Genomic DNA, 27,796 nt, shown 5'->3' on the forward strand with positions numbered 1-27,796 from the left:
TTCTTCACTGCCTGCTGTACCTGCACGCTTACTTTCAGTGACTGGTGTACAAGGACACCAAGGTCTCGTTGCACTTTACCTAATCTGACACCATTGAAATAATAATCTGTCTCCTTATTTTTGCTGCCAAAGTGGATAACCTCACATTATCTACATTATACTGCATCTGCCCACTCACTCAACCTGTCCAAGTCCCCCTCAACCTCCTAACATCCTCTTCGCAGTTCACACTGCCACCCAGCTTTGTGTCATCCACAAATTTGCTAGTGTTGCTTCTAATTCCATCATCTAATTTCATGTTTAAGAAATGCTTTTTAAAAATCAGATTCTCATAGTACAATGAGAACAACAGAATGTCTGGCACCATTGGGGAATGAGACAAAAGTTTATTCCTTTAAATAATAGGATAGATATTATATTTTGTTCCAGTTACAATTATTGGAAACTAACTGGTACGGAGTTGCTCAATTTACTCTGGCATCCCCGCGAATGTTAAAGTTTTTGGTGCCGCTGGTAGACGACGCATGAAGTCCAACAAGACGGTGTGTGAACTATCAAATGGCTCTTTCCATTGCCCTCCCACACTCTTTGCTGCACAAGTAGACAATACCTGGAGACACGATCTTGAAGAAGGGTCCTAACCTGAAGTAGGGTCTCGACCCGAAGCGTCACCCATTCCCTCTCTCCTAGATGCTGCCTGACCTGCTGAGTTGCTCCAGCATTTTGTCATACCTCCGATTTGTTCCAGCATCTGCAGTTATTTTCCAACAGTCCTAACCTGAACTGTCGTCTGTCCATATCCCTCCATTGATGTTTCCTGACTTTCTGAGTTCATCCAGCAGATTTTTATTTTTGTTTTTGCTTGTGATTCCAGCATCTGTAGTCTCTTGTGTTGCCAATTTAAGAACCTCTTTTGTTTTAAGTTTGAATCTCCAGTATAAGATATCAAATTTACCTTTATTTAATATCTCAATGTATTTGCCTCTGCAGGTTATGTGCTAGTTACCCTCAAAAATTCCTCGTTCCAGTGTGGATCACAGATAAGGAACTTGAGAGTGTTGGAACCTTCAGGTCTTGGAAAAGGATTCCTGTGGTTGTCTACAGGTAAACTTGCTGAAGTTTGATTTGTTGTGATTTGCATTCCCAGTGCAGGCTTCGTTACAAAAAAACTGTAATTTTCAAAATGACCAATAAATTTTCTGTTTCCTACATTTAGAATTAAGTTTGTCCTCGAGGAGCACTGTGCAATAATGTTTCCATGCAGTGTAGTTACTAATCAATGGAAAGATTTCCTTGTGGAAATTAAGTAGATAAATCAGGTTTAACATGGTTTGTTAGAAATTCATTGTTCCCATGAAACAATTTTCAAGTCAAATGCTATTTGAAGAGGCACAAATTTAAATATCCTAGCCAACACTTCTTTTTCCAACAAATCCGTTTAAAGACAAATTTTATAATTCATTCATCTCTGTTCACGGAACGTACAATGCTGCCACTTTCACAATGATATATTTATAATTTGTGAGTGTTGCATACATTGGCCAATTTCCTAGAAATATAATAAAAATTATACATGAGCACCTTTCCTTCTGTAACTTAATCAAAAAAGCTTTGTTTAATCTTTCTTCCGTGTCATTTTAAACAAATGTGGTATGAGCTTATCCCTAAACCATTGAATCAGCAATGATTTAAGATTTTAAAAGTTATTTTCCTAATGTCCTCCTGATAACCATCTTTAACCTTTCACTGCTCTATTCTGAGGTCCCCACCTACTTCAGGAAGACCCCTATCATCCCTGTGTTACGGAAACGTAAGGCAGCATTCCTTAATGACTACCATCCAGTGGCACTGACATCCACCATCATGAAGTGCTTTAAGAGATTGGTGATGGCACATATGAACCCCAGCCTCCCAACCTGTCTTGATCCACTGCTGTTTGCGTACCGTTGCCACAGGTCCATAGCAGATACAATCTCCTGGCCCTAAATTCATCTTTGGAACTCCTAGAGAACAAGGACTCATCCGTTTGACTCCTATTTATCAACTATAGCCCCTCATTAGACACCATAATCCCTTCCAAACTTCTGGACCTAGGAATTAGCATTCCATCTGCCACTGGATCCTATACTTTCTGGCCCACAGAACATAATTGGTGAGGATAGGTGACACCTCTTCTACTATATTTCTCAACATCAATGTCATGCCAAGATGCATTCTCAGTGCCCTACTACACTTCCTGTACATTCATGATGGTGCCACCAAATCTGACTCAAAATGATGTCACTGTGATGGGCCGCACCATGGACAATGACGGGACATCTATTTGTAAATTCACAGTAGTGGTTTTAAATATATATCCCCATACTTTGAACTGCTGCCCCAGCCATCACTTGCCAATACTGAAAATAAACTTCAAAGCTCCATGACCTTCAATTTTTATTGAGGCATTGAGCAAGAACTGGGCGAAATGAAGAATATTGAGCATAGGCAGCCGAGGGTGGTTCACTACATCTCCACATCCAACACTCGCCATTGTCTAATAGTGGACTAACACGCACTACGCCATGCCATCCATTCTGTAGCGCTCCCACCCGCCACTCTGCTCTATGCCTTCCATGTTTGTTTTTAACACTATTGTCATGATTATCCACTTGATCTTGAAGGAAAGCAGAGAACATCATTTTATTTGCATTCAGATAATGTGCGTACAAAAATTTTAAAATAATATTGTGAACATAAAATAAAGGCTGAGTCAGTTACTCAACCACGAGTTACTTCACCATTTGATAAAATCAAGGCTGATCTAATTACAATTTCAACTCTGCATTCCTATCTGTTTGCGGTATTGTTTCACCATCCTGCTAATGAAGCATCTATCTGTGCCATATCTGTGCAATATTCAAGACTGCACCTGCCATCCTTTGAGGAAGTGTTCATGCCCCATTAAGAAAAATTGTTTCTCCTAATCTGCATTTAAATAAATGATCTTTTTTGGGGCATTAACCCACCCAAGTTCCAGATTCTCTCAAGGGAAATCATCTGGACCTATTCTGTCAAGCCCACTCTAGTTCTTCTGTATGTTTCAATCAAGTCACCTTTCACTCTTCCAAACTCCATGGCCCCATCCAGCCTATCCTGATAACCTACCTTATATACCTGAAGCACAGCCCTCCTACTTTTGAGTCAATATCCGTTTCAGTAAACAGCTTTCCTGGGTGCTTTGACAACCTGCATGTTTGCTTTTTGTGAATCATACTCTGCAACAGCCGGATACTCAGCATCTTGAGTTTTGCCAGCTCGCACCACTTGGATAATGTTTCATTTTTGCTTTTCCTGCTAAAATGGGCAATTTTGTTTTGTTTTTCCCCAAGTTATAGGCTTGGTTTGTTGTTTGTAGGCTAATTGGCTTTGTATTATTCTAAATTGGCCCTTGTGTGCAGGTTAGTGTAAGTGTGCAAGGATTGATGGTCGGCCGAAGGGCCTGTTTGCAGCGCTGTATCTCTAAACGAAACGACTCCATTTACAAGAGTGCTGCTCACACATTTAACCGTTCCATATCCCTCTAGTCTCCGTATGTTATTGCACGATATACGCAATACAGACTACGAACTGGCGTCCATCAGCAAATTTAGAAACTACATTTTTTATTCCTTCATCCAAGTCACTTATAAAAATGAAACATTGTGGCCCTAGTGTTGATACTTGTGGCATCTTATGCCTCTTATATTTCGTGTTAGTATGTTACTCTACTATACATACTACTTTAAATTGGTTTGATAAAAGATGATAGATTGCTTTACATAAATTATTTTTGTGTGCAATGGAGGTCCATGTATCAGAGCACATAATTTCCATTAAAGGAAACGTTTTGCACAATGTAAATCTGCCTCTCTGAGAGACAGACCCCTTTTGAGATGCGTTATTTTTTATCCGGATAAAGTGTGCAAAAGTTCTGAGATACTTGATGCTTAACAGTGACTTGGATGGGAAGCATGACTTTTTAACAGTGTTATGTTTACTCTAGACATCTGCGGAATGGTGCTGTGATATCACGCTGCAGTCAGCCAGAAATTAGTTGGTGGGGTTGGAGAAACGCAGACGATGAGTATCTGGTAACTTCCATTGCAAAAGCCTGCATTTTGGATCGAGGAACAAAGATGAGTGGAAAGGGCAAGAATGAGGGAACTGATCTGTCTGATGCAGAATTTGGTGAGATGTCAACCAAACTTCTTTCTTGTGCTTAGTTGGGAAGCAGGAGAAACTTTAATCGTCTTGATTTCTTCCAAATCCTGTACTAAGGATAACCTCCAGCACATTGCATCATTAGCTACTCAGCTGAGTGAGCCACGGAAGCTAAATATAACTGTGTAAGCATTCCAATCAGGCCCAGTCTTACTCCTGCTGATACACACGTGCATACATTTACCATAATGTCACGAATATAGAGTCAGTCATACTGCATGGTAACTTGCCCACACTAACCACACTACCCCTTCTACACTAGTCCCACCTGCCTGCATTTGGCCCACATCCCTCCATTCCATGTACCTATCTAATTGTTTCTTAAACATTGCAATAGTCTCTGCCTCAACTACCTCCTCTGGCAACTCTTTCCATACACCAACCAGCCTCTGTGTGAACAAGTTACCCCATCATTCCTATTAAATTTTTCCCACATCACCGTAAACCAATGTCCTCTGGTTCTTGAATATCTATTCACTGCTACTTTAAATCTTTTTAAATTCTAGCTCTGCAGTACTGTTTTCTGGAAACTTGGATAACAACATTTTGGATAGGATAATAAAGTGTCCATGCTAAGTTCAGAAGAGTATAAATCTTTTTTAAAAAAGATTAAATTGAAAAGTGAAAAAAAACAGAGAAGTGTGGTTAGCTGTTTGGTGCATTGAAGGGAATAGTCACAACTGACAGACTGATACAGCACGGAAACAGTCCCTTCAGCCCACTGGGTCCGCGCCGACCAGCGATCCCCACATGTTAACACTATCCTACACACACTAGGGAAAATTTTTACATTTACCAAGCCAATTAACCTACATACCTGTATGTCTTTGGAGTGTGGGAGGAAACCGAAGATCTCGGAGAAAACCCACGCAGGTCTCGGGGAGAAAGTACAGATAGCACCCGTAGCCGGGATTGAACCCGGATCTCCGGCGCTGCATTCGCTGTAAGGCAGCAACTCTCCCACAGCGCCACCGTGCTGCCCTTGCATATTGCTGAGTTAAATCCTGGTGACAAAGTACATTGCAACCATTTCATTTCAGGAAAGAAATGGTGCCTGAAATAGTCAGACGCATCTATCGTAAAATCTTAAAAAATCAGAATGATAAGCTTTTTCGTAATCTCTGACCTCTCATTGCCAAGTATATCTATTACAAAGCCTATTATTAATGTGTTGAAGATGATCAAGCTGTGCTCAGTGGCTGGAAATTAAAATGTAACTACCTTTTGTTCTAGATTCATCCATTACAGGATCAATGGCAGAGAGTGGAGGAACACCGCAGAAGTTGCTTATTTTGGATGCAAGGTCATACACTGCAGCTGTAGCCAACCGTGCAAAGGGTGGAGGTTGTGAGTGTGAAGGTATGTATTATACATGGAATATGAGCGACTAAACCTGAGAGGTGAATTTGGCCCGAAGACTGAAGTAACCTAAATTTATTGCCTCAGGCAGGAGGTGCTGAAAGAGCACCGAGTAGATAGTGCACTGGAATATTTTTTGTGCATATATTCTTAATAGTGTTAATACTGTAGAGCCATATTGTGGTGCAGTGGTTAAGCAGTTGCCACTCTAGGGATCCAGATATGATTTGTCCTTGGGTACTAACTGTATGGAGTTTGCAAGTTCTCCCTGTGACTTTGTAGTTTCATGCGTCATAGGAGCAGAATTAGGCCATTTGGACCATCAATTCTATGCCACCATTCAATCACAGCTGACCTGTCTTTTCCTCTCAACTCCATTCTCATGCCGTCTCCTCGTTACCTCGACACCTTTAATCAGGAATCTGTCAATCTCCATCTTAAAACTATCTATGGCCTCCACAGCCGTCTGTTGCAATAAATTCAACAGATTCACCACCCTCTGACTAAAGAAATTCCTCTTCATGCTGGTGGGTTAATTTCCTGTTGCAAATTGCCCCTTAGCAAAGGGAGTTGAAGGAGTTGCGAGTATAGGTTTCAGGGCTTCAGGGAATTAAGGAGAGGGACAATGGGACTGGCATAGACCCAATGGACCCAATAACCTCTTGTGTCGTAAGTAATAGGCCAGTGAACTCAGTGTCAGGATATAACGTGAGAAAGAACGCTTCTGCACGCCTGTTTTATGCATGCAGGAATACTCCTGTCCATCTGCTTATCCTTCTACAGAGAGATAAAGAAATAAACATAATAAGTTGTGTGTACGTTTTTGATCCTGATGACATGGTTAAATCACAATGAACATGGTCAAGGTTCAGACTCCCACTCCTGTAGTATCTTTATGTCAAGTGACTTAACAGTCTTTATAATTATTCAAAAGTGGCTTACTCTAAAGTGGTTGACAAGTGTGAATATTCCTTCAAATACTTATGTTCTCGGGAGTCTTTTCCAAAAAATGTTTTTTAATCCCACTAAGGAAAAAGCCTTGATATGGAATGTTTTACCAACATATTGCAACTTAAAAATAGCCAACAGTACAGGAAGTGAAAGCGAGAGAAAAATCAGATGGCTCATAGAAACTGATACCAGGTACATTTTTCAGATTTGCTGATCCTTTTTTCTTTTTGCAGAATATTATCCAAACTGTGAAGTGATGTTCATGGGAATGGCAAATATTCATTCAATCAGGAACAGTTTCCACTCGCTCCGAGCTGTCTGCAGTCAAATGCCAGACCCGGGAAAGTGAGTGTTTTTTAATCTTAAGTTGGAAACTGCTTTGAAGTTAATTAAAATTCCTCGATGTTTTACTGTTTATCACCCACAGAGCGCAAACCTTTTAATGTATGTATGCACAAGAACACAGGTACTTTCATTGTAAAAGCCAAGCCCACTTGTTGGTTTATGCTGATATGGCATCACTTTCAGGAGGCGTCTCAAAGATAAAAGCAGTAAAATGAAAGCTGAGAGAAGGATTAAAAGATTTTTCTGAGATTGATTTTACATAGCTCTTAAAAAGAAGCATATTACGTTAAGGAAGAAATTCCAGTGTAAGGCATGACTGCCAAAGTAGACATTTCACAGGTGATAAGTGAAATGGGTTGTTCCAAAGGTGGCCATGGTTATGCTTGAGTGGAATATTGAGCAATGAAAGGGTTGGACTATTAATTAATTTAAATACCTTGCTAAGAATTCTAATTGTGCAGATTAAATGTATTAAGAGTCAACACAGGTAAACAAGGGCACGGTGCTGAATAAATGTAACTTGATACAGAAGAATGTTTGATTAATAAATGTTTACGGAGGAAATGCGAAAAGGCTGGGCAGTAGGGTTTGGCGCGGTTACATTGCAGTTAGTGTTTGGATGAGGATTTCAGCAGGAGATAGACTGAATTATTATGGTGGTGTAATATGGAGGTCAGGCAGTTCAGCTTGAATAGGATATAGTTTGATGTAATTAGTCTTAATGTTCAATAAGGGGAACTGGAGATTCATCAGACTCCTGCTGAATAAGTAGTCAATTAATTTGGAAGCGATGGAGGGATCAATTCTCGTGGAGAGCAAAAGGGTGCATATATGCATAATCTGACGTCAAAACTGCAAGTAAGGTTGCCAGGGCAAGAGGTCAAGAATAAATCTGGGGTATTCTAGAGTTATCATATCATATACATACAGCCGGAAACAGGCCTTTTCGGCCCTCCAAGTCCGTGCCGCCCAGTGATCCCCGTACATTAACACTATCCTACACCCACTAGGGACAAAAAATTTTTTAACATTTACCCAGCCAATTAACCTACATACCTGTACGTCTTTGGAGTGTGGGAGGAAACCGAAGATCTCGGAGTAAACCCACGCAGGTCACGGGGAGAACGTACAAACTCCTTACAGTGCAGCACCCGTAGTCAGGATCGAACCTGAGTCTCCGGCGCTGCATTCGCTGTAAAGCAGCAACTCTACCGCTGCGCTACCGTGCCGCCCAATAGCACTAGTTAATAGCACAAAACGCATTGAGAAGCCATTGTTGGGGATGCACTGGCTGTGACCAGAAAGGTGCAAGTACATGTGATTGAGCAGTAGCTGAGGGGTGATGAATAAGGACAGTGTTTTACTGTCAAAGATTGTGTGTAGGTTGACCAGAGATGATGATATCTAGGTCAGTCACATAAAATGTGATTTGCAACTGTTATTTTTGTACCCTGCAGGTAATGTAGAAAGAGCAAATACTGTTTGAAATGATTCAACTCAACTGTGGGAGACGTGGGTGATAGAGGAAAGAGATAAGATAGATTGCAATAACTCAGTGGATTTTTTTAGGAGCTGAGCATTGGAAACATGAACGATGATGCTTGAGAAGAAGGAAGTGGCAACTAGAAAGTGAATCAAAGTCAGTAGTTTTGTGGCTACGAGTTGCACCTTAGGAAAGTGTTTTGTGGACTTTGCATCTATCTGTTCAGCGGATAGTGGTGCACCTATCATTTGCGACGTAGATAATAAAAAGACACCTCCTTTGTTTTCAGTAGGTTTTTTAGTTTATACTGCTTTGCTTTTACAATTAATAATTTCTTTTCTTTTCATTGATTAAAGTAGCCAGGCCAACCTCTGTGGCTTGGATGGAGTGAGCATACATGCTTCATTAATGTGTAACATTTACTCTCATACTTTTGCCCATGACCAATGGTTTGTGTTCCCTATATTTATTTGACAGCTGGCTTTCAGCGTTGGAGAGCACCAAGTGGTTACAACATTTATCTGTGATGCTGAAAGCAGCTGTGCTGGTGGCAAATATGGTGGATCGGGAAGGAAGACCAGTCCTTGTACACTGCTCTGATGGCTGGGATCGCACTCCACAAATAGTAGCATTGGCCAAGATCCTCTTGGATCCTTATTATAGGACAATTGAGGTATGATTCAACTACTTTGCCTGCGACTGTCCAATTATGGCAACTTGCATATTTTTACTATAATTTACAGGGTCATTTAGATGGAATGTTCAGTGGCCTTTGGAGAGATTGTCGATGTTTCTTTTGAATGCGAATGAGGGCTGAATATATTTGGGGCCATTCTCAGATTACGAGTATTCAGTAAATTGAGATAATTGTATATACCAGATCATCCACGTAGTAGTTAAAATGAAAAATGTTCTATTCTCTTTAATAAGGAACCAAGGGCCCAGTAACAAAATAATTAATACTTTAATGATGAGGTAAGCTGATTCAACTAAAAGGTAACATATCCTCTGGACTTCATAGCCTACATACCAGGATTTTTTTTAAAATGTGGCTGCAGAGGTATTAAATGAAGTAGAACTGAATGACCAAATTTCTCTGGATTTTGACATTCCAAATGGATTAGAAAAAAGTAAATCTAACATCACGAAAGTAAAGTGAGAAATTAACCAAATTGCCTAACGTAAGCGATCAGGAAAATACTACAACATGGAAACAGATCCTTTGTCCCAACTTGTCCATGCCAATTAAAAATTCTGAACTCTATCAACATGAAATGCCTGAAAGCAAAAAACCTCTGTAATTTTAGGTGCCTTGGTTAGAATTCTAGGTTACAAATCCTGACTATAATATAAAATATTTTATCTTATACATTGTGGGGACAGCTTCCTCGGTGATCAAATCTGTGATGCTTTCAGATTTTTAAATGCATTTATTCATGGCAATGTGATAACTAAGTAGTGGAACAAAACATTTTGCTGATCTCTAATTTTAGAAATGATGAAATTCACCAGCCATGTAATTTAAAAGACAAGTTTATTTTTCGTTGGAAGATCTCCATGGAAAATAACTTAAATCATCACCGTAAATAGTGATGTGAACTCTTTGGACGCTAATGAGATTAAATTGGCTCTGGTTTTGTGATTTTGTGGAATATTGACTTTTAATTCTATTGTCATTCAGCTGTCAGCAGTTGTCATTATCGAGTATTCATTATTGTTTTTTTTACAGGGATTCCAGGTTCTGGTGGAAACTGAGTGGCTGGATTTTGGTCACAAGTTTGGTGATCGTTGTGGTCATTCTGAAAATCAGGATGACCTGAGTGAGCAGTGCCCAGTATTTCTGCAATGGTTGGACTGTGTTCATCAGCTTTTGAAGCAGTTTCCATGTCTCTTTGAGTTCAGCGATGCATTCCTAGTAAGGTTATCAATATCTTAACATCCAGATAAAGTGATTAAGTGCCTTGTATGTAGTTGGTATTAGCCGTCTAATTGACAGGTATTGTTTGTACAAAAAAATAGCTGTATGTTTTTTGGATCATCTTGTTTCATTGTCTAGAAAGTTGAGTTCCAAAATAATTCTGATACTGAGACTTCCAGAAGCCTTTTTTTGCTCCTGGGAAGAAAGATTTGTCTGATTGGCAGTCATTCTTTTCCCCATGAAACACTAATCTCTAATGCCACTGCAATCTTTCGTGTCTCTGATTTTGCTGTGGTCTCTTTAGACTTTGTCTTCTATCTACTATGTAACAATATCATAAAATCAATGTCCCTACCTCTACAGCTATCTCTGGCAGTTCGTTTCATTTACCTACTACCCTCTGAGGAAAATAATGACCCTCTGGTCCTTTAAAACTTTGATGGCATGGGTTTAATATGCAAAATGAAAAGATTTAGACTCTCTTATCCTGGGAAGAAAGACTGACCATTCACCTTATCTATGTCCCTCATGATTTTATATACCTCCTAAGGATAGCCCTCAGCTTGCTACTCTCCAGAGGAAAATATGTCCCAGCGTATCCATCGGCATTATAATTCAAGCCCACCCGTCCAATAACATCCTTGTACTTCCTTTGCTCTACCCTTTCCAACTTAATGACATTCATCCGAAAGCTGGGTTACCAGGACTGCACACAATGCTCCAAGTGCAGTCTCACAACGACTTGTACAGTTGTAACATGATGTCCCACCTCCTTTACTCGGAGTCTTGACTGATAAAGACAAGCATGCCAAATGTCACCTTCACTACCTTGTTTACCAATATCTCCACTTTCTGTATCTCCAGTTCTCTCTGTTCTACAAAACGACCATTTATTCTGCAAGTTCTGACCTGGTTTAAATGGCCAAATTACAACACCCATGTACTTATCCAAGTTAATTCCATCTGACATTTTTTTGCCTACTTGACCTATTGATCTAAATCCTTTTCTAATCTTGGATATCCCTCTTCATTGTTCGCTCTACAAATGATTTAGGTGTCATCCACAAACTTGCTAACCATGTTACCAACACCATCCTCCAAATGATTAATATAGATAATGAACCACAGTGGATCCAGCCCTGAATCTTGGGGGTCATCACTAGTCACAGGCCTCCAATCTGAAAAACAACCACCACTCTGACTGCTTCTGCCATGCCAAATTTGTATCCGTTTGCTAGCTCGCCTTGGATCCCATGTGATTATTGCCATCTTACCTTACCAATTTCCTATTGAATGTCATTTACTCAAGGGACTTGCTTCATTTCAGCTGCCTATACCTGTCATATGCCTTTCTTTTTCTTGATTAAATTCCCAATATGCCCAGTCAACCAGGGTTCCCTAACCCTGAGAGCTGCGCAGACGGGTATATACTATCCCTAAACTCTATCTCACTTCGTTAAAGTCTCCCACTTGCCAGACTCCAGCAAACAACCTCTCCCAATTGACCATTGTAAGGACTGTCTAAGTTACCTTGCCCCAATTTAGCAGTTCAACTGGTGGACCAGAGCTATCTTTCTCTCTAACTGTTTTAAAAACTAATCGAATTATGGTTAATGGGCCCGATATGCTTTCCCACTGACACTTCAGTAATTTGCCATACTTCATTTCCCAATATGTTGCAGTATAGTCTCTCTCTCCCCCGCCCCCTCCCCCCCCTTCACTAGTATGGCCATGTACATATTGTCAGAGAACTTTGCTGAACACAACAAATTCTGCCCCTTTGAAGGCCTTTGCATTATGGCAGTCCCGGTCACTGTGAGAAGAGTTTCTTACATTATCTTCTAATAAAGAATTTCCTAAGGAGTTAAACTCTTGGATTCCTTACAATCTTCGGTCCCAATAATGACAATATGTTGTTACATTCTTTGCCTTAATCTTCTTCACTTTTTTAGCCTTGGTGATATTCTGTTCTTGGTTCTCGACCCTTTAAATGTGTTTCTTAGTTTTAATGTAAACTAGTTATTTCTATAATATTGGAGGCAATTAATGGCATGTTGTGTCTGAACGCACTCTCTTACTTTCCAAAGGTGAAACTGGTTCAACACACCTATTCATGTCTGTATGGAACATTCCTCTGTAACAACAGCAGAGAGCGAGAGGCACGTAACATCTATAAGCGTACATGCTCAGTGTGGTCCTTACTGCGAACTGGCAACAAAAACTTCCAGAACTACCTGTATATCCCCAGTACGGAAACGGTGAGCGACGTGTAACTCTGCATTGAATGCGACCGTGCCAAATACACACAGAGTTATCTCAGCATTAAACAGACCAGGAATCAAATCTCCAATTATTTTTAAATGTTGATGTTAAACTGGTTGTTTTTTTGTTAGTTGTTATGCTATGGTAATTGTGTATGATGAAGAACAATATCATTTAATAGTAATGCAAAGTGTGTTATTCTTTCATGTTAGGTTTTACACCCAGTATATCATGTTCGGGCACTTCACTTGTGGACAGCTGTTTATCTGCCCATTTCATCTCCATGCACACCCATTGACAGTGCTGAGCTCTGCCTTTCCCGGGGTAGAGCAGCAGAGGATCGAGCTGGGAAATCACTGGACAGGTATTTGTTTTGGATTTGATATTCCTACTGTTTATAGTGACAACACACACTATGTGCACTGACCCATTTCAATTCTGCATAATATCTTATGGAAAAAAAGATGCAAAACATGCAGTGAAATGTAAAATTTTCAGAGAAGGCTAGAATATTCATTAATGTCTTGCCTGTCTTTTTGAAGAATTGTTAAGATGATCGTCTAGGGTTTTCTTGTATTCCGCAAATCTTTCTTTCAGTTTTTAATCCAAATACCTTTTGAAGGCCTAAGCTGAAACTGCCTATATCCATCCTTTATTCAATATATTACAAATCCTAAAAACATGTTGTTTTTTAAAAAAACCTACTTTTCCATATATCATTGAGTTCTATTGTCTCAAAGTTAAAAGTGGGAGGATACTTGTGGGGGGTTTTCTTTATTGCAACAGGGTTAGCAGATGGAGCGGATCATTATTCTACCAGCCATAACTAGACTTCAGTACTTTCATTTAGTGTGAATAATGGCAGTTGATTTCCTCCCACAATGAAGCACAGGTTTTCATCTGTGCAGTGTAATTTTAAGTCTTTGTTTTTATTATTTGTCCAACTCTTGAACATGATCAGTTTTCACAAACTGTACTAATTGAAACTAGTTTGAATTCTATCACCGAGCAAAAGAGCGATGGACACATTCTAACTAAGAACATCTGCATTAATCAGATAAGCTGGCACTGATTAAATGTCAGGGCAAGTGGCATAAAATCTTAAATTATTAGTCACTAGAAAATTAGCTTTTTAATTGGAAGCATATCAATGTTCGGGTAAAAAAGAACAAAATATTGTTGATGCTATAAATCTTGCAGGTAAACAGGAAATGCTGGACGCATTCACCAGGTCACTCATCATCTATGGAGAAAGAAACAATTAACATTTCGGGCTAATGACCTGATTTACTGAAATGAAAACACTTTGTCCATGAATAGTTGTTAGAAGTATGAAAGCAGAGTACTGCAGATCGAGGAAGTGTAAAATTGTGACAATATTTTTAAATTCAATATGCTACACTCCAACTCGGGTTGCACAGCTCCCAGTTCGGATCCAATGTGGATGTCGGGTACTGACAGTCAATCCACCGCTTCTCAATAGTTAGTCTGGAGAGGTGTCCCGACCCGAAACGTCACCCATCCATTTTCTCCAGAGATGCTACCTGACCCGCAGAGTTATACCAGCATTTTGTGCCTATCTAGGCTGCAGTCAATCTTGAATTTGGAATGGACCGTGGTAAATATCAAAAGGGAAATGTTTAAGCTATTGGAAAACCAGAAAAATTTAATACTGATATCAGTTTTACTTTCCAGTTTTTTATTCTCAGATTGAACTTGCAACAAAATATTATTACTAATTTTACTTCTCTTCAATATTATCGTTCTTCCATTTGGGCAAAACATTGTTTTGTGTATGACATACAAATTACAATTTTAATGGATTTTTCATTCATTTCTGTATATGGGGTATCACCGTAGTTCCATCCTTGGTATGAAGAATTATTGAATATTTTTGACCCGAGATTATTTGACATATTGTGCCTGTGCTCATGAGGTTTCCTTTGCTACTGACCACACAGTCTCAAATTCCCTGAGTGACCCAATAACAAATGGAAGTTTGAAATGCTTCTGAACAGCCCTTGCTTAGTTTTCAACCCCATTCACAGCCTATTTCATAGTTTCCTCCAAGCCAAACCTCGTTTCCTAGCATGACGTGAGTCCTGAGGAAAAGTTTATAATTTCATTTCTGATCGTACCAACTTGAAGTGATGCAAATCTGTTCTCCGATTCAATATCACTCCCGGATTATTCCAACCAGAAAAGCATTGGGATGAAGAAATTCAACAGGTGGAACAAAGATTAGGCATCATTGTGTATTTGTATTTTGATTCACTATTTGAATTCTTTTGTTTCTGAAAATCTTTTTTTTTTAAACCTAGATTACCAAAAGCACGTTCTGTGGACGATCTTCCCTTGGCCTGTGAGAGTGGAGCTCCACTTGCAAGAACATCCAGTGATCCTAATATAAACCAGCATTGTCAGGAAGAACGTAATTCTCCAGAACCCAGAAACACACCTGTGTTAGTTGTACCTGATGTGCCTGATGTAACTTGTGAAGTTGAAGTTGGGGCTGGAACATCTCTCTCGGAAATGAAATCAGATGGTCTGATAGATCCAGTGGAAACTGCAAAGGAAGTTAGAGAAGAAAATCTGGTTAATGACCTACCTCCTAATACTGAAGAGGCAGAATCGGCAGATATCCAAAATCAAACTGAGAAAACAGTTTGTGGTAGTAACCTCAATTCATTGACCTATCCCAAAGATGCTCTACAAGACAAGCCTTCAAATAATGTTCACCCTCATGCAACTGCAAACAGTGAGATGGAGGTAAAAAAACTTGGAATTACTCCAAAAATTGAATTTACAGAGGAAAACGTGAAAGAACATAGGATTTGTGAGAATTGTCCTGGCCAGTTTGAACAATATATACCAAACCCATCTGCAAAGACCATTCCCTTAAGTGCTGACCAGTCACCAGAATATACTGGCAGCCCTTCTGCTTTCCAACCCTACCTTCATTCCATGGCAGATATATTTAACGTCAAGGAAACAATTTTGGCGATGAGCAGCTCCACAGAGACGGTGACTGAAGAGAGGACAAAAACAGATGGCTTATCCCTCCCTAAGGACTTGAGTTTTGAGAAAAACAATATACTTGTAAATAGACTTCATTCTGAAGTGGAACAGTACAGGGTTGGCCGAACTGGATCGGAGAGTGTGCGAACTTTCAGAAAGCATGTTTGTCACAGTCAGTTCAGTGACTTTTCATTGCTGAACTCAAATTGGGATAGCGTACAGGGCTTGGTAAAATCAGCCTACAGTGGTGATTCAAACCATAGGAGAGCCAAACTGAATGGTTGTCATTATAAAAGACTAAATAATAAGCACCTGAAGGTGGGCTCTGCAGTGAATGGACAGTACCTGCTTAAGGAGGAACAAGTAGGACCATTTAAAAATCTGCGACAGTCCCACCAAATCCACTCTAGCCTTTATTCATTAGGATCAAATATAAAGACTTGTGGTTTTCTCACTCATTCATCCCATTGGAGACAGCCGCAACCAGTTCGGCATACTGTCACTACTACGTTGGAGGCATCTCCAAGCTATGTCGATGACGATGGATTGCCATTTCCTGTGGACGCCGTTCAGCAGAGGTTGCGTCAGATTGAGGCAACTTACAAGCAGGAGGTTGAGTTGCTTCGCCGGCAGGTTCACGAACTTCAGATGAGATTAGACAGTCAACAATACTGTACCTCTCCTGCGGAGATTGACATTGATTATGGGGATGACTTTGTAAGTGATGGTTCTGTGCAGCGTACCTGAACAGGGAACTTAAATTCATATGGCACTTCAGCACATTCAGTTTTGTAAGGATATAAGTCAACCAATTTGCACATAACGCAGTCTACAACACAATGAGATATCAATTGATTACTTAATGTTCTCCACAACATAAAGTTTCTCTTCAGCAATAATTAAAAGTAGCATGGTATCTTTTGCATAGTAGAGATGGGTCTCCATTTTAATGGCTTATCTGAAAGTACTCCCTCAGTACAGGTTGCTGACTGAAGTATTTGATCTTTACTTGATCCCACTATCTTTTAATTAAGCCAATGAACTTCCATTCAGCCAAAGCTGATCCTTGACGCAAAAGCATTAATGAAATGATCAGCCGGTACATTATTCAGCAAATGTGTCCAGGTTTACTGTTGTTCATCCAATCTCACCCAAAGTTGACTTTTGCTGAAATATTTTATGTAGTATCATGAACAGTACAGCATAGAAATGGGGCCTTTGGCCCACAATTTCTCCATTATGGGGAAAAAGGTTCTGACTGTCTACTCTGGCCAGAGTAACACTATTAATTTAAGACTGGGTGTTATTTCAAGGACAGTTTGCATAATTATGCACTTCAGCAATTTACTTGAGATTTTTATTTCTGTTTTAAAAAGAGTTTAGGAATGATGTTTCAGAATATGGGACAAAATTTGTTCGAGCCAAAATGCCATTGTTGATGGGAAGGAAATTAGACAAATACTGAGTTTATAAGCAAGGGGTGAAAGTGAACAAAGTAATGAGAGAAGCTTTAAATACGAAAATGGGAATTTTAAGTTGTACGTCTGAGGTGTTAGGGGACTGTGAGCAATGCAAGTGAAGAGATAATATGGATGAGTGAGTAAGAAATCATGTAAAGTGAGACAGACAATTTTGGTTTAGCTAAAATTCACTGACAATGTTGGAACAAAGCAAACTATGGAAAGGCACCAGAGGTTATGGTCTTCCAGCACCAAATGCTGCTATAGCTATGGAAGTCCTGGTGATAGAAAAGATAACAAATTGGATGCTTGGGTTATGATTGTATTGAAGTTGTTCATGGGTATGCTTCAACCTAAAGTGGTGACTGAATAAAGGATGCACTTGGTGACGACCTTCCAACCAGAACAACAACTCTCGTTTTGCTATTTAACTGGAGTGTTATTCAAATACCTTAGGCAGATGGAACAATTAAAAATGGCTAGCTGGGTTTCATTAACATATGAAAAATAATGCCAAGTCTTTTGAAGAGAGAGCTCAATGAGAGGAAAGGAAAGGTAGAACATTGATGAAGGAAAAGGAAGTGATGAAGACTACATTTCTGGGAGATTCCAGAGGTTATGTGCTGACCAAAAATTGCTGACTATTCCTTGTATACAGATGAAATAGTTAAGAATAGAATCTGGTTCGCAGAAGAGAAATTCAGAGGATTGGGTGGTTGACTATCAAAATTCAATGATGTCATCTGGGGAGACTGCCACAATCACATAGGATGCTATTTGTACCATTCTTCTGTTTTTGTTATGGATTGCTAGAGCAATTCATGGGCCATAAATGACTTTTTTTTCCACTCTTCCCCCAAGTCCATGGTCACTTCAGGCCACTTATAATGGCAATTGGTTGCAGTTCGGTAACTAATCACAGACCAGGATTTTCCTTCTTACCCAAACTTGGCCAATATTAGTTTAAAGCGTGAGGGAAGATCCAGCCACTGAAACCTATCATTACAACTCAAACCCCTTTTTTCCTGATCTTTCCAAAATAGCCTTCGAACTACTACCGGCACGATCATTGCAGGCTAAAGGGCCTATGTCTGTTGTATGACTCTAACTGGATGGCTCTACTCTTTCGCTGCCCACCAATTGCGCAGGACACAAATGCATCTTGGTGGCTTCTGATGGCTGAACCTCCTGCTCTGGTATCTGGGCCTGCCATGTGACAGCATACACTGATTTTTCCAACATTGAAAGGATTTTTGTTTTTTACTGTCTCCTTGTATTCCACCTGGCAACAAATACTTTGCTGTTGACAATGCCATTCTCTGTCAATGCCTTCAGAAGACCATGTGCTTTAATCTTTAGGATTCTTCTGGACTTAAATGTCTGAAACTGTCTTCTCTGATTTTCTTCTCCTGCCTTGGTAATGGTCAGACTTTGAAGTGCAAATGAATTGATTTCCACCCAAGGAAAATAGAAGAGGTTGTGATAAATCCAGAAGAGTGAGCAGATATCCTGAACCACCAAATAACAGGCCCAAATATTGTGTAATTTATACAGATTTGGCTGAAAGTATATCAGTAGAATCACATTTGATGAGTTTTAATAGCAGATGGTATGAAGAAATGTATTGCTATGAGCAGTAATTTGCTAACTGTTGGTGTTCATTTTTGGATTGTAGTTCACTGTTTCATTGTGAATGGTCCTGCCATATAGTAATTGTTTTGTCTAATTCACAGACATGCCTGAGAGAATCGGATGACAGCGATATTGAAGAATCTCTCTCCATCCACAGTGATGACCAGCGTTCGGAAACAAGTTGGGAACCTGTAGATAGGAAGGAGACTGAGGTAGGAGAACACGGTCCATCGCTTTGATATTTTTAACTCCTCATAGGCACTTGTGGTTAAAATCTCACTCCCATGTATGAACGACCAAGACTTCTTGATTGGGGTGCCAATCTTTAGTGGGCGGTACAGTGGCGCAGGGGTAAACTTGCTGCCGTACTGCGCCAGAGACCCGGGTTCAATCCTGACTATGGGTGCTTGTCTGTACAGAGTTTGTACGTTCTTCCCGTGGCCTCCGTGGGTTTTCTCCGTGTTATAGACAATAGGTGCAGGAGTAGGCCATTCGGAAACCGTTCTCCGGTTTCCTCTCAAACTCCAAAGATATACAGGTTTGTAGGTTAATTGGCTTGATATAATTGTAAGTTGTCCCTAGTGTGTGTAGGATAACTAATGTGCGGGCATTGCTGGTTGGTGCGGACACGGTGGGCCAAGGGGCCTGCTTCCACGCTATATCGCTAAACCTCTCTGTTTCTCACGTGTGACTTTTTCTTTCCCTTGGAACCACGCGCACTTCCATCCTTTCAATAATCATGCTTGTGTTCCTCCTCCTCCTCCTCCTCCTCCTCCTCCTCCTCATACACACCCCTTGCCTTGAATGCTGGTCTTTTCCTCTCTATGCCCCATGATGTATCTCCATGCTCCCCCGTCCCTTACCCTTCCACTAATTAGCGAAGGAAAGGAATCAAACTTTCCACCGTTTGGTAATGGAGGAGTAGAATCAAGACCAAATATTACAGTGGGAAAGGATAAACAGACAAATCGAAAGGGTGTCGAGTAAATCAATTGATCGGGCTAAAATGACAAAAATGAGAACAAAGCTAAAGATTTGTTTCTATAATATAATATAATAATATTCATTTATTGTCATTGCAACGAGTACAACGAAATTAAAAAATAGCCAATCCTGACGGTGCGTAAAAACATATATGCAATAAATGCAAAAACAAATAAATACAATTATATTAAGTACAAAAGTTTTAACAGTGTGTCATACATTCAAAAACCAAACAGATTAATTAGAAGAGCATGTAAAACTAAATATACGGAATCTCATCGTCCTGTAGGCCATGGCTTGGGAATCCTGTGGTTGACGAAAAATGCTGGAGTAACTCAGCGGATCAGGCAGCATCTCTGGAGAGGAATGGGTGACGTTTCGGGTCGAGACTCTTCATACCCAAAATGTTACCCATTCCTCTCCAGTGATGCTGCCTGACCCGCTGAGTTACTCCAGCATTTTGTCCTCCTTCGATTTAAACCTGCACCAGCAGTTTTCTTTCCTACACATCTTGGGATTCCTGTGTTGGATTTGCTAGTCTGCCTTCAGATTCAGATTAGTTCATGGTCATATACACAAGGTACAATTAAGTTCCTTGTCCATGTGATATGCATCTGTTCTGGGTAGCTATCGGTCGTGCCAGCTGCTGCAGACTTGCATTTGCTAATAATTCTAGGCTAGCCTCAATTCCTTCAGCAGAGTGGTTCACGATGTTATCCAGCATAGGTGTGAGGACTCAGAGGAGCACAGTGGAAACTAGCCACAGACCTGAGGTAAAACATGACTTGATGCAAGGCCAGAGTCTCCAAGGCCAACATGATGTTGGACCTGAGTTTCCAGGACCTGAGTTTCCAGGACCTGAGTTTCCAGGACACCTAAATGAGAGATTTGGCCCCATCTGACCTCGAATATGTGTGTGAGTGTCTGGCTCTTGCACAGAATGGTATTCCCCGCGGTTTGAGCCCCAGTACAAGACGCCACTCTCCCATCAGCTTCTTTACATAATTCTTCATTAGTACAGGTGTCAGAGGTTATGGGGAGAAGGCAAGAGAATGGGGTTAGGAGGGAGAGATAGATCAGCCATGATTGAATGGTGAAGTAGACTTGATGGGCCGAATGGCTTAATTCTACTCCTGTTCCTTATGACATGATTTATCATTAACTAGATTTTCGTCCATCTTGTCCTCAGTCACTCTCGTCCCTGAACAAGCTTCCTTGTTTACGCTTTTTTCCCTTCGCCTTGCATTCAAGTATACTACTTAACCCCTGACAAACTTAATGGTTTTGCATTTCCATCTTTTCATTCCTCTGCTTTTTATAACAATCTGTACATTCTGCATACAATGTAGCCTCTTTCCCCATTTGGAAAAGACTAGGTTTAGTCTTCAGCAACAGCACCAAACAGCACAACGGCTGAGGTCTCCCTCCTACATCTCTTAACTACACACATCCATTTTTCTCATGTTCCCATATTCAGTGGTACTTGGTAATCTATTTCCTAACTCCCTGTAATCTGACCGTCAGACTACATTCCTCTTTCTGTGACACCCTTCTGTTTTCAATATATTCAGTGGCCTCAGTGACATCCAGTTAGATTAGATTCCTGTTACAGTATGTTGCTTTTGGTTTTCATCTGTTGTAAGTTTTTTTTAAGAAATACCAATTTTTCACTGAAGCAAAATTTTAAATAATTGCTGAAGTTTTAAGTAATTGCACAAATCACATTGTAATGGAAATGAGAAGCAGGATCTTGTTACTTCTCTCCACTGAATTCCCATTTAAAGCAAACTTTCAAGTTAGAACTTGTTTAAGATCCACTTCTTTACAATATCGCCGTGCACCAAAAGATAATGAAAAAATGAGGATGAGCATGACACTGAATTTTTGTTTAAACAAATGTTGAAATTGAAACGAAAACAGGAGCCTGTCTAAGAATTTAAACATTAGGATTAAGACTTGATCTTACGGGAGACTATTTCACATTTGTGATATTATAGAAGTTTCTAAGAAAGGTAACTAAACAAAATTAGTTCACAAAATATTTGTAATTTTCCTGTGGAGACAAGGCTGATTTACAGGCTGTGAAAAATCGATATTGAGGGTAGCAGGCAAATCTGAGCACGAGTCTTACACTCCTGGTAAATTATATTCATTAACATAATTATACAGTCTGAGTGGTATTTTCTAAAATATAGTTTAGTATACTTTGCAGGTAGTTGATTGTGAAGCAGATTACTGAATTTGTGTATTTAGTGGAGGAGATGATTTTCTCATTTTATCTGTTCCAGGTCACTCGATGGGTTCCTGATCATATGGCGTCCCACTGTTTTAACTGTGACTCGGAATTCTGGTTAGCCAAAAGGAGACACCATTGCAGGTGAGTGGGATCAACTTTTTGCTCATCAGCGACTCTTTTGGATGTCATTGAGACAGCCTCACTTTACAGGCTTTAACAGGAAAGTGGAAGTCTGGAAAATAGCAGATCTATCAACAGAAGCAATGGAGAGTCATAAAACATAGAGAAGTACAGCACAGGAACATTGTCCATACTGAATTTTACATCTCCTTTGCCCGTGTGTAATTCATATCCCACGATTCTTTGCCTATCCACGTGCCTATCCAAAAGCGTCTTAAAGGACACAAAGTGCTGGAGTAACTCAACATGTCAGGCAACATCTCTGGAAAACAGGGATAGGTGACTTTTTGGGTCGACCCTTCTTCATACTAATGAATTCTTCAAAGGAATACAAATTAAGTTTAATAGCTTTAAATTGTAATTTAAGTCCTATTCTTGGAAATCTGCATTTATCTTCACTAAGACCAATTAATCTTTTCATACATTCTGTACCCAAAACAGAATATAGTCTTCACGCGAAATGTCACCTACATATGTTCTCCAAAGATGCTGCCTGACCTACTGAGTTATTCCAGCACTTTGTGTCCTTTTTTGTATTGGCCAATGTCTGCAGTTCTTTGTTGCTACAAATCTATCGTATCTGCCTCCACCACCACCCTGGCAACGTGTTCCAGGCACCACCACTCAATGTATATATTTTTTAAAAGCTTGCCCTGCACATCTCATTTAAATGTTGTACCTCTTGCCTTAAAGCTATGTCCTCTAATTCAGCAGAGATGAGGAAGGATTAGCATTGTCAATGTAAATGTGAGCCTGCCCATATATTTTATCTGACATTGTGAAATAAGAGTAAGATAAAATAAGAGTGGCTCCACATAGTTAGATTTTGAAAGTAGTCTTGTACCACAAAGTTCAAGATAACAAGTGCATTGTCTGGACCATTGGAGACAAAGAGTAGAGTTGTAGGCAAATGTATTCCACATTGGCCAGTGCCAGCATATATATACTTTAATGACTTAGGGAAGGGTGTGTAAAGTTCACAGATGACATGAAACTTTGTTATGTTGTACACGGTGAGGAGGTTAGTCATAGATTACAAGAGGAGATAATTTGGCATAGTGAGCCGACGGGTGGTTCTAGACCTTTCGTGCAGAAATGTGGAAGAAAGTTCAGATAATAGCATTGTTGTAAAAGGAGTGAAGGAACTGCAGAATCCTAAGACCATTAAATGTGAAAGTGATAGTATGTGTTAAGCATTGAATACAAAGGCAGGCTGGTTTAATTTTCTGGAATACTGGTTGCACTACGACTGGAGTAGAGCACCCAATTCTAGTTATCAGACTTCAGGAAGGAAATAATAGTCCTAGATTGAGAGGACATTTTATATGGAAGGTCATGACAGGCTTGGATAGGACAAGCAGTGAGGAGTCTTTACCATTCGTTGATGATTCAAAGATCATCAGACTCTAAATTTAACAAAAATTGCAGAGGGATATGAGGAGACTGTTAGTTGATGTGGAAAGATCTGGAATTCTCTACCTGATATAGTGGAAACAAATCACTTGGGCCATTCAAAACAAAATTGGTGCTGGGACCGCAGCTATTTACAATATACATCAATGACTTGGATGAAGGGATTAAAAGTACCATAAGCAAATTTGCAGATGATACAAAGCTGGGTGGTAGTGTGAGCTGTGAGGAAGATGCTATGAGGTTGCAGGATAACTTAGACAGGTTGTGTGAGTGGGCGGATGTATGGCAGATGCAGTTTAATGTGGATAAATGCGAGGTTATCCACTTTGGTGGTAAGAATAAGAAAGCAGATTATTATCTGAATGGTGTCAAGTTAAGAAAAGGGGACGTACAACGAGATCTGGGTGTCCTAGTGCATCAGTCACTGAAAGGAAGCATGCAGGTACAGCAGGCAGTGAAGAAAGCCAATGGAATGTTGGCCTTCATAACAAGAGGACTTGAGTATAGGAGCAAAGTGGTCCTTCTGCAGTTGTACAGGGCCCTGGTGAGACTGCACCTGGAGTACTGTGTGCAGTTTTGGTCTCCAAATTTGAGGAAAGATATTCTTGCTATTGAGGGCGTGCAGCGTTGGTTTACTAGGTTAATTCCCGGAATGGCGGGACTGTCATATGTTGAAAGACTGGAGCGGCTAGGCTTGTATACACTGGAATTTAGATGGATGAGAGGGGATATTATCGAAACATATAAGATTATTAAGGGGTTGGACACGTTAGAGGCAGGAAACATGTTCCCAATATTGGGGGTCCAGAACCAGGGGCCACAGTTTAAGAATAAGGGGTAGGCCATTTAGAACAGAGATGAGGAAAAACTTTTTCAGTCAGAGAGTTGTAAATCTGTGGAATTCACTGCCACCGAAGGCAGTGGAGGCAAATTCTCTGAATGCATTCAAGAGAGAGCTAGATAGAGCTCTTAAGGATAGCGGAGTCAGGGGGTATGGGGAGAAGGCAGGAACGGAGTACTGATTGAGAATCATCAGCCATGATCACATTGAATGGTGGTGCTGGCTCGAAGGGCCGAATGGCCTACTGCACCTATTGTCTAAGATATATAGCTGCAGTCCTTTCTCTCAGAGCACGTAGATTTAGGGTGAGAGGAGAAAGATTTAAAAAAGCCCCTGGGGAGCAACACATGGGTCATTGCACATGAAACGAGCTGCCAGAGGAAGTGGTAGAGGTGGATACAATTATGACATTTAAAAGACACTTGGGCAGGTAATGGATAGGAAACATTTGGAGGGATGTGGTTGGCCTGGATGAGTTGGGCCAACAGGCCGGTTTCCTTGCTGCACAGCTCTGACTCAAAATATGCAGTGTACTACAAACCTAAATTTTCCTTTCATTCATACTGTGAGCGCATTACTGGAATAACATTGAGCGTGATGTGGGTATGAAGAGCCGTGCAATGCTGTCTCACAGTGCCAGCGACCTAGGCTCAATCCTGACCTTGCAGACCATCTGCACTATTTCCCTGTGACTGCCTTGGTTTTCTCCAGGAGCCCTGGTTTCCTACCACTTTCCAAGATGCGCATATGGTCGGTTAATTGGCCACTGTTAATTGTCCCCAATGTGTAGGTGAGGGATGGAATCTGGAGAGTGAGAAAGTGGGGGGAATTTTTTTTAAACTTGTGTTAGATTAGTGTAAATGGATGGATTTTGGTCATCACAGACTTTGGAGGGCTGAAGGAACTGTTTCCGTGCTGTATGATTTTAATTATTGCCCACTCTGACTTTCTGGGCTGTTTCATATGGAACCACAGTGGTGAGTGGAGTCATTCAGACAAGACCAGGCAGGGTGACAGGTTGTTTTCCTTTAGTGAAAATAGTGATGGGTTTTCATGGTTGGTAATTCATTAATATTATTGCTGATTTAGACTTTTAATTCCATATTAATTCAGTAATGAAAAGATAAATGCCCATCTGTGGTGACCTTAAAAAGACAAAGTGCTGGAGTAACTCAGCAGGTCCGGCAGCATCCCTGGAAAACATGGATAAGTAACTTTTGAAAAATGTCAATTGTAAACCAGCATCTGCAGTTCCTCGTTTATGTGGTGACCTAAACATCTCTGAACAGTAGTCCAAGCCTCACAATACTAGTCCCTTTATTTAAATGCTGTTGTTGTATCTGTAATTGGTTTTTTTCTAGGAACTGTGGAAATGTGTTTTGTGCCAACTGTTGCCACCTGAAGCTGCCCATTCCAGATCAGCAGCTATATGACCCTGTGCTGGTGTGTAACTCCTGCTATGATCACGTTCAAGCTTGCCGTACACGGGAGATCATGGATCAGCAGCTGAAGAAGTCGATTGCGGTTGCATCCAGTTAAAGTGGCATTCTGCCTTCCCTGATTTGTGCCGTAAAGCTTCTGTCATGCAGGAAGATTGACATTTGGTTAGCTGGGTCCCGCAGAAACAAACAACAATGCAAATCCCAGCTGGATAGCTGTTTGGAAGATTGAAAATACCAATGTAAAAAAATGCTGCTACAACAAGCTCTTGACCTGTGCACTATGAACTTTGGATGTGGGAGGATAGTAGGCAGGGAAAAGAAACAAATACATTTCTAACTGATGTGCTATTGAGGTTTGAAAAAAAAAGTCTAATTCATGTGTAAAGAGTTTGTGAGATATAAAGTGGAGACTATGTGGTGTTCTGTTTCCCAATTGCTTACACAGCCATTGCAACTTCTGTGCCTCAGTAAAAACACGATAGTTAAAATTGTGCAAAAACTAATTGTATCACGTAAGATATAGATCTTTTGATTTCATCAGCCTTTCAACCTGCATTAAAGGTTGCAAAGAGATAACTGAGGTACTGTGGCTGTTGTTTAAGTGACAAAATTTCATTCCTCCCAGTTACTTTCGTGTTGCACAGATACCATTTTTCCAATCTTTTTTATTTGATACTTTTGAAAAAAAAATGATGAAAGACAGGTGATAAAATGTGTGACGTTTCTGGGGAAAGGGGGACTGAACATTAATATTCTACCAGTTAGTCCCATCGATCTTGTGTTGGGGTACAAGGTATTCCTCCACAGTTTACGAATTTGTGCACTTTCCTATTTTCCCCTTTCTCTTGCATTAAATAACAAGATTTTTTTTCTATGAACTGGAAACATTTATAAGGCTGGAATAACATCCGTTTCAATAACTGACCACACCATCAACTGCTTTTTCACCATCTCCCTTCATTCTCAAGGATACCTGTAATATTGGTTTTTGACCCCCCACTTCATCTCTGGTATAAGTTACACATTTGATAATCTTAGGTGTGAAAGTTTAGCCTAACTTTCTAATCTTTGGCACATGAGAGCTCTGTATGCATATGACACATTGGCAAGTCGAACCTTGCTTCCCATGGAATTCTAACATGGGGCTATTGATCATTTGTATAAAGGGGAAGATAGGTTGGTTTTCTTGCTTCACTGTGCCTTTCTTCTAGCTCTCTTTGGTCACTTGTATTGGGTCACACCCTTCAATTTTCTCCCTTGTGCTCATGTAGGTTCTGAATGGTTAGGTTTCTGTAGCACTCCAAAGTCTGTTTGTTGGATGGGGTCTGTCATGACTATCCTTTCTGCAGAGGAGAATGTTATTGAGATTCTTCTTGGTTCGCCCCCCGGATCAAGGATGACTCATCTCTATCCTGGTTTTGTAGGTTCTCAGGTGGTTAATGTGGAACTGTAGACTATTCCACAGATGGGGCGGGTGGGTGTGTAGTTGGGTGGTGCCTTCCGAATGCTGCTTCTGCAGGGTTTTTCAATGCAATCCCCGATGCACCCCTCCATGAACTATATTGGGCCAGGAGATGTATTTTGCAACAGGTTCTTGAACAAGATCAGTTTCAGAAGGAATATTGTAGGTGCCAATAATCTGTAGGCCTTTGCAGTTTATTTTCATACAGCATGTACAAATTGATAAGATGTTTGTGACTTTAAATGTATGTCTGTAAAACACCCATGATTAAGAAAGTGCAAATGAAGATGTGTGATCAACACCTTACTCAATTCACATTAAAATCAAAAAGCTGAGAAATTTTAATAGATTGATAAGGGAGTTCCTGATCAACGCTTTATTTTTGTATTGACCCTCAATAGTGTCTCTTTTCCGCTTGTCTAGCAGACTCCATGTGTTTTAATTTCCCAAATGAAATGTAAAATTCACAGGCCCCAGGTTAAAATTGGGAAGGAATCTTGCTGCTGATAATAAAAGTCTGTAGCAGGTTTAATGTTTTCAATTTTCTATTGATTTATTGAGTTGACAC

At 40.2% G+C, this 27,796-nt stretch overlaps 1 protein-coding gene across 1 annotated transcript in view; it reads left to right on the forward strand.

Annotated features, from left to right (window-relative positions):
* The window catches only part of mtmr4 (myotubularin related protein 4), a 130,292-nt gene that overhangs the window by 70,126 nt on the left and 32,370 nt on the right, over positions 1 to 27,796 (forward strand). The window contains 11 exon segments of the mRNA XM_078422457.1: positions 991 to 1,104; positions 4,025 to 4,209; positions 5,476 to 5,601; positions 6,786 to 6,897; positions 8,858 to 9,053; positions 10,110 to 10,295; positions 12,386 to 12,556; positions 12,773 to 12,924; positions 14,882 to 16,295; positions 18,772 to 18,882; positions 21,943 to 22,031. Of these exon segments, the coding sequence (XP_078278583.1) occupies positions 991 to 1,104; positions 4,025 to 4,209; positions 5,476 to 5,601; positions 6,786 to 6,897; positions 8,858 to 9,053; positions 10,110 to 10,295; positions 12,386 to 12,556; positions 12,773 to 12,924; positions 14,882 to 16,295; positions 18,772 to 18,882; positions 21,943 to 22,031 (2,856 nt within the window).

Source organism: Rhinoraja longicauda, chromosome 26 (genome assembly GCF_053455715.1).
Source record: "Rhinoraja longicauda isolate Sanriku21f chromosome 26, sRhiLon1.1, whole genome shotgun sequence".
Lineage (NCBI taxonomy): Eukaryota > Metazoa > Chordata > Chondrichthyes > Rajiformes > Arhynchobatidae > Rhinoraja > Rhinoraja longicauda.